The sequence below is a fragment of the Ananas comosus genome, linkage group 21, assembly GCF_001540865.1.
Source record: "Ananas comosus cultivar F153 linkage group 21, ASM154086v1, whole genome shotgun sequence".
Classification (NCBI taxonomy): Eukaryota; Viridiplantae; Streptophyta; class Magnoliopsida; order Poales; family Bromeliaceae; genus Ananas; species Ananas comosus.
The window spans coordinates 1,566,288-1,572,287 of record NC_033641.1 but is presented as its reverse complement, the minus strand read 5'-3'; the positions used below and the strand labels follow the sequence as shown (position 1 = coordinate 1,572,287).

At 38.8% G+C, this 6,000-nt stretch overlaps 1 protein-coding gene across 1 annotated transcript; it reads right to left on the bottom strand.

The window, feature by feature from the left end:
- LOC109726690 (70 kDa peptidyl-prolyl isomerase-like) lies at positions 438–4,946 on the bottom strand. The gene is given in 14 exon segments (XM_020256453.1): positions 438–940; positions 1,031–1,151; positions 1,243–1,370; positions 1,456–1,602; positions 1,701–1,823; positions 1,910–2,085; positions 2,176–2,265; positions 2,357–2,551; positions 2,642–2,722; positions 2,799–2,873; positions 2,968–3,228; positions 4,109–4,143; positions 4,145–4,184; positions 4,637–4,946. Coding segments are annotated over 14 exon segments (1,716 nt in total). The 5' UTR covers positions 4,827–4,946; the 3' UTR covers positions 438–886.

Below are 6,000 nucleotides of genomic sequence, written 5' to 3'. Positions count from 1 at the left end.
AGCTACTTTAATTACACAGCATATTATACAAACTACACTAATTAGTGCTAAACTTTTGTAACTTCACATGTAAAAACTGCACTATATATTGATGGTATCACATTGTTAAATTGTAGTCCCACCCTTTATTTCAATTTTGTAGAAGAGTGTCGAAACTTATGGGCCTCATATTAGAACTTCTAAACAACTTCTGAGTTTGAGTCAGAAAACTTCGAAAGCTATTATTATTCACATACATTTTAACTTTTCTACTCTTATAAATCTATCTACAACTCTTCTATCTCTACTAAACCCAAAGCATTCAAGGACTACAAAAAAAAAGAAAACAAATAAATCTGCAAATATCATCTATTTGACCGAACAAACCAAGCTTCAAATATTTTAATTTTTATGGGCGGAACTTTAAATTTTGTTTTAAGTTTTCAAATGAAAGAGTATGAAAATCAAATAGGCGACAACTCAGATAAGCTCTATACAAACCTGGAGTGCAAAACACCTATTTGAATAGACTTAGTAGTAATAACTTCTTTTCGTATCTAAACGACTTATTTCACTTTCTTCAGCTAAAGAGCATGATTCTAGTTATCGATTTATGCAGTTCGTCGGCACATCGGAATAAAATTGAACATACAATAATATCAAACAGGGTTATGGCAAATTTTTACTGCAGTAGAGGAGAAATAGTCCCTAATAATATCAAGCACTAGTTACTACAAACAGCATTTTTTTTTTTTTTTTTTTTTTTTTTTTTTTTTTTTTTTTTTTTTGTGGGGGGTGCTCAGTTGTATTGCAGGTATATAAGCTATAGTCAGATATGCACTCTATAAGCACTCTATAACAGAATACGGTACTAGCAACATCAAATTTACTGGTGCTTACGACACGCTTACGCTGTGCTGTCTATGACCATAGGCTCTGCGACCTGCTTCCCGCTGTTCTTCTGCGACACATTAAAAGATATTCATGCTGATTAGAGAGAGAGAGAGAGATGAAAAAAAAGAAAACAGAAAAAAAAAAAAATGAGCCTTACATTGGCTTCCATGTGCTCTAATTTGCCCCATTTAGCAAAGATGTTGCCATAGAACTTGGCATCTCTCTTGTTGTACTCCTTGACCTTCTCCTTCAGAATCTTGTATTCTATCTTCACATCCCTGATCAACAAAAAGCACGACAGTCTAGTTAAAAACCAACAAATCTTAAAGCACAAGACATATATAACTTTACGACGGATCGAAGGCATACTTGTTATCCGGATCAATTTCTAGAGCCCTTTTGATGTCCATCTCCGCCAAATCCAGGTCGGCAAGTTGTATGTACGCTTGCGCCCTTCTGTATAGTGCCTTCACATTCGTACTCTCGATTTCCAATACCTGGAAAATTTAAATGTTTCACATAGTTATTCATCTCCCTGTCCTTCGAGAAAAAATTAAGTTAAATATAAATTCGGCACAATACCTTGGTACAAAGTTTCTCTGCTTCTTTGTACTGTTTGAGCTTCAGTTTGCAAGCGGCATTGTTGAGATTGCAGGTGACCTTTAATACCTTGGATTGCTTCTTCTCTTCTTCACTGAAGGAACTATCATACTCGACATATTTCGCAGCCTACTCGTGAAAAAACAGGCAATTTCAAAATCAGATTCCCATCACGATATTTTACAAATTCACAGATGTATTATACAAGATATTAAGGTCTTATTTACCTTCTCGTATCTCTTGGAGGCCTTGGCGTATTTACCCGCTTTGAACAATGCATTTCCTTCTTCTTTCTTTTTCCCAGCCGCTTCAATCTTCTCAGCGTTATTCATATCCCAGGATTCCTTCTCCTAAAGTTAGGAAATATTTGAGTTATCCATAAAAGCCAGGGCTAAAAACAACAACAGATGGATCGAATTGAATAACTTATACTGACCTTCTCAAAGGATACAAGCTCCACCTCGTAATAGACGGTAGAATTTGGCGGTACCACTGCGAGTTCTTGCTGCGATTCAGCTGATCCGAATGCATGCTCCGGTGGAATTGTCACCAAGGCAACTTCTCCTTTCTTCATCGTGACCACAGCTTGGTCCAATCCTTCAACAACTTGCTCTGTTCACCACAGAAAAGCCCTTCAATAAGAACCACATTGCAGAGAAAGCCAAGAAAAAGCAAATCTTCTTAATTTTATAAAATTGTTACCTTCGTCTGTCTTAAACTCGCATGGCTCCTCCCCGTCATGGCCCTTCTTAACAAAGACTGTTCCATCCTCGAGCTTTCCAATGAGTTTAACTGCATAAAATAGTATTATCAACAACTTCAGAAGAAGCTAAAATATGAAAATGTATAAAAGTTTAAGAAAAATAAAAAGATAGCTATCTACCCTGAACAACTGCGCCATCATTCGGATGCTCATAGCCTTCTCCTTCTTTAAGAATCTTCTTAAGAACTTTCTTATCATCACCGATCTGTGTAACGGACTTCCAGGAGACCAATTCAAGCTCAATATTGAGGGTGGCATTGGGAGGAACTGCGCCCTCGTCACCAGAAGCTGGCCTACCATTCTCACCGAAGGCGTCTGTTGACCAAAAGAAAGGGAATCAGCTCAGCCATTTCCATTTCAACTGCATGTACGCAAATCAATTCGGGCCAATTACGACAAACTCACATTGTGGTTTCACGGTGAGGAGAACCTTTTCGCCCTTCTTCATTGTTTTCACAGCCTTCGATAATGCGGGACAGAAGAAACCTAAGCAGAATAGACACCACATTAGTAGGCTAAATCTTTTAAATCCAAAATTAGGCGATAGACGAAGGATACCTACCATCTTTTACGGTGAACTCCACCCCATCAGATTTCGATATAACAGCTCCGTCCTCAAGTCGGGCCTCATATTTAACTGCATAGAAGAAAAAGGAAAGGTTATAATGGGTACTTCTATGATCAATGAGAAGTAAAGTTAAAAAAAAAAAAAGAAAGAAAGGATGTAATACCAAGAACTTCATCTAGGTCTTTAGGATTCTCCCACTTCTCTCCTTCAGTCAAAATCTTCTTAATGATGCCACCATCTTTGCATATATCTTTCACACTTACCCAGGAGAGTAACTCAACATCGAACTGCAGTGTGGCGTTGGGAGGAATTGTAGGAGGAGAGCCGGACTCCCCATAAGCTAACTCCGGAGGGATGGTGAAGATGGCGTTTTCGCCTTTCTTCATAGTCTTAATACCTTGGTCCCAACCCTTAATTACTTGGCCTGAAAATAGAAAGGAACATTTAGTTGAATGCAATGCTAATACAACCAGAAATAAGATGTAAGAAGATCTCAATTAGCTTGCGCTGAGTAACACCGGATTTCCCTGTACAACCTAGATTAATACCTTAATCCAAACAAAATGTATAAAAAAAAGAAGAAAAAAAGAAAATAATACACAAGTATATCTTATTATTGTATATACTTGATTTGTACCTGGCATCATATGCACATCAACGCATTACTTGAGGCAACTAGAAAGAATCCATTAGAAAAAACAAGTTTGGAGCAAGCATCGTGCGGAGTTTTATGAGACATGAATGCAAGTTTGCGTATCGATCTTGAATCTTTTCATGGACTCAAAAGTAGGTTCAAACATATAAATGTCTATATTAAAAAATAGTGAAATAAATAGCCTTTTTTGGCATAACAGTAATCTCTTTAATATGTTTTCACAATACACAAAATCAATTCTCCTATACATGGTTAAACTATGCACCAAATAGAGCATAAACCCATAATACCAAAAAAATAGTTTTCACATCATAATCATACAGATACACATCTCAGTTCGAACTCGTTGAGCTCAACTAATGCATATCGAACTTGTTTAACATGCCCCCATTGGATAAACAAATCAGGTTAGATAAACAGATTCAAAACAAAGAAAAAGAAAAAAGAAGTTAATAGGATGCAGTCCACTGCCAGCAAGTCACAGTTTGCTCGATTCAATGAATTAAAAACCATGGCACCAAAGACAAATCACTATAAATGTGTTGTTTATTGATGGTGAACAAATTGAAACAGCTTGATTTATGAATGTATCATAAGTTACATTACGGATTTTGATCCAGATCAATAGTTGCGCACTATCAAAGCTCACCTTGGCCAAGCTTAAACTTGAAGGGCGATCCACGAGTCGAACTTGGTCCCATCAAGCAGCGTCCCAGTGTAATGCACTGCAAAAGCAATCAACACTCAAAATTAAGCCAAAACCGCACTTATTGATCACAATAAGACACGCCCACATCTCCAAATTCTCTGAAAGATATTGAGACTATTTCTGATCTCCTCCTACCGAATCAATCATATCAGTAACATGATTTCAAATCTACTCCATTTGCAAAATACGCGATGAATATCCTCACTATTCTCATCATTTACACAGCTAACCTGATTCAGTAATCCCCACTATGAGATCGATCTTCTAATAACGTAATAACAGAGCTAGTCTGAGTTTTGATTCTCCAGTATTATTCGCATCATCTACCGAAGCGCTCGACACAATCTCATCAATACAAGACGCTACAAATTACACACAAATCCCAAATTCCTACACACTGTAGATCACACAATTCCATCCAAACCCTAGATCAGAAGCTACGAAACGGATCGAAACAACGACGCGTACCTTCGACTTCGTCGCCGACGTCGGGGGTGTCCCACCCCGTTCCCTCCTTGACGATCTTCTTCTTCAACCCCTGCTTCCCGATCTCCTTCTCCTCCCCGACCTTCATGACCGGGCTCACCTCGTCGCCGAAGTCCATGGCGTCCTCGTTCATCTCCTCCCCGGCCGCAGGGAACTCGAAGTCCTCGTCCATGGCTCCTCGAACACGAAGAAGACGAAGAACGCGTAGAAGCTTTGAGAGCGCAGAGAGAGAGAGAGAGAAAGGCAATGTGGGTTGTGGCGATTCCAATGGCGAGGGGAGGGAGAGGAGAGGGGGTTTATATAGTGTGGAGAGGTGGTGGGGTTCTAGAGAGTTCTCGGGGAGAGGAGAGAGAGTGAGAGAGGAAACGGAAATTTGGAAGCGTACAGATGCTTCCAGAGAGAGTATTAGTTAGAGCAGTGCAATTTTCATTTGGGTTAATTTCTTACACCTCTCTATAAATATAGAAAATTATAGGTGTATTTTTATAAAGCTTAACTTTTATATCTTGTCTCTGTAAAATTTCTAATATTTTCAAATAGGGATAATTGCCTATATACTCCTCATGTGTCTGAAAATATCCGATATAACCCTACTTTTTTTTACTTTCTAAAATGCCCTGTTCTACGGTTATTGCAAAATACCCCTGTAGTTATCTCATGTTAAGTTAACCTTAGTTAAACGTGAGTTAAATATCTATCACAGTTAAAAAAAATTAAAATGCCAATTTTGCCCTTAACTTAAGGGCAAATAAGAAAGGTTGGTTACGGTAGAGGAGTATATTGGAAAAGAAAAAAAGTTGAAATACTTTTTGTGCCCCTGACTTTAAGGGCAAATAAGAAAGACAATGATGGTAGAATGGTATATTTGAAAAGGGCAAAATAGTAATTTTACAGAGATAACAGTGTTACTTAACAGATTTTAACTCTAAGGGTATATTAGAAATAGGTTGGAACGTAGGAGGGGTATTTTCAATATTAGCCTTCTAAGAGGGATAAATCGAAAAGTCGGAAACTTTTCAAGGGTATATAAGAAATTGCCTGTGAGATCCCTGGTGTTTGACTGTGGAGGCTTGTCGATAGCTCTGGAGAGTGTCGGAACAAGTCCGAGTCGCGTTGGCGTCAAATAGACGTAAAACGGACTCCGTGCGACGCGAGGGCAGCTTATCGCGAAGAATTCTGCAAAACAGCAGCATTCTCTGCTTACTGTACCGATACAAGCAGAGTAGCTGTACCGGTACAACCAGCACGCAATGGCTCAACTGCTCTCGGGTTGGCTCTTGTACCGGTACAGGAGCCCGTGTACCGGTACAAGGGGGTAGGTGACAGGGTAATTAGGTAATTTTTCC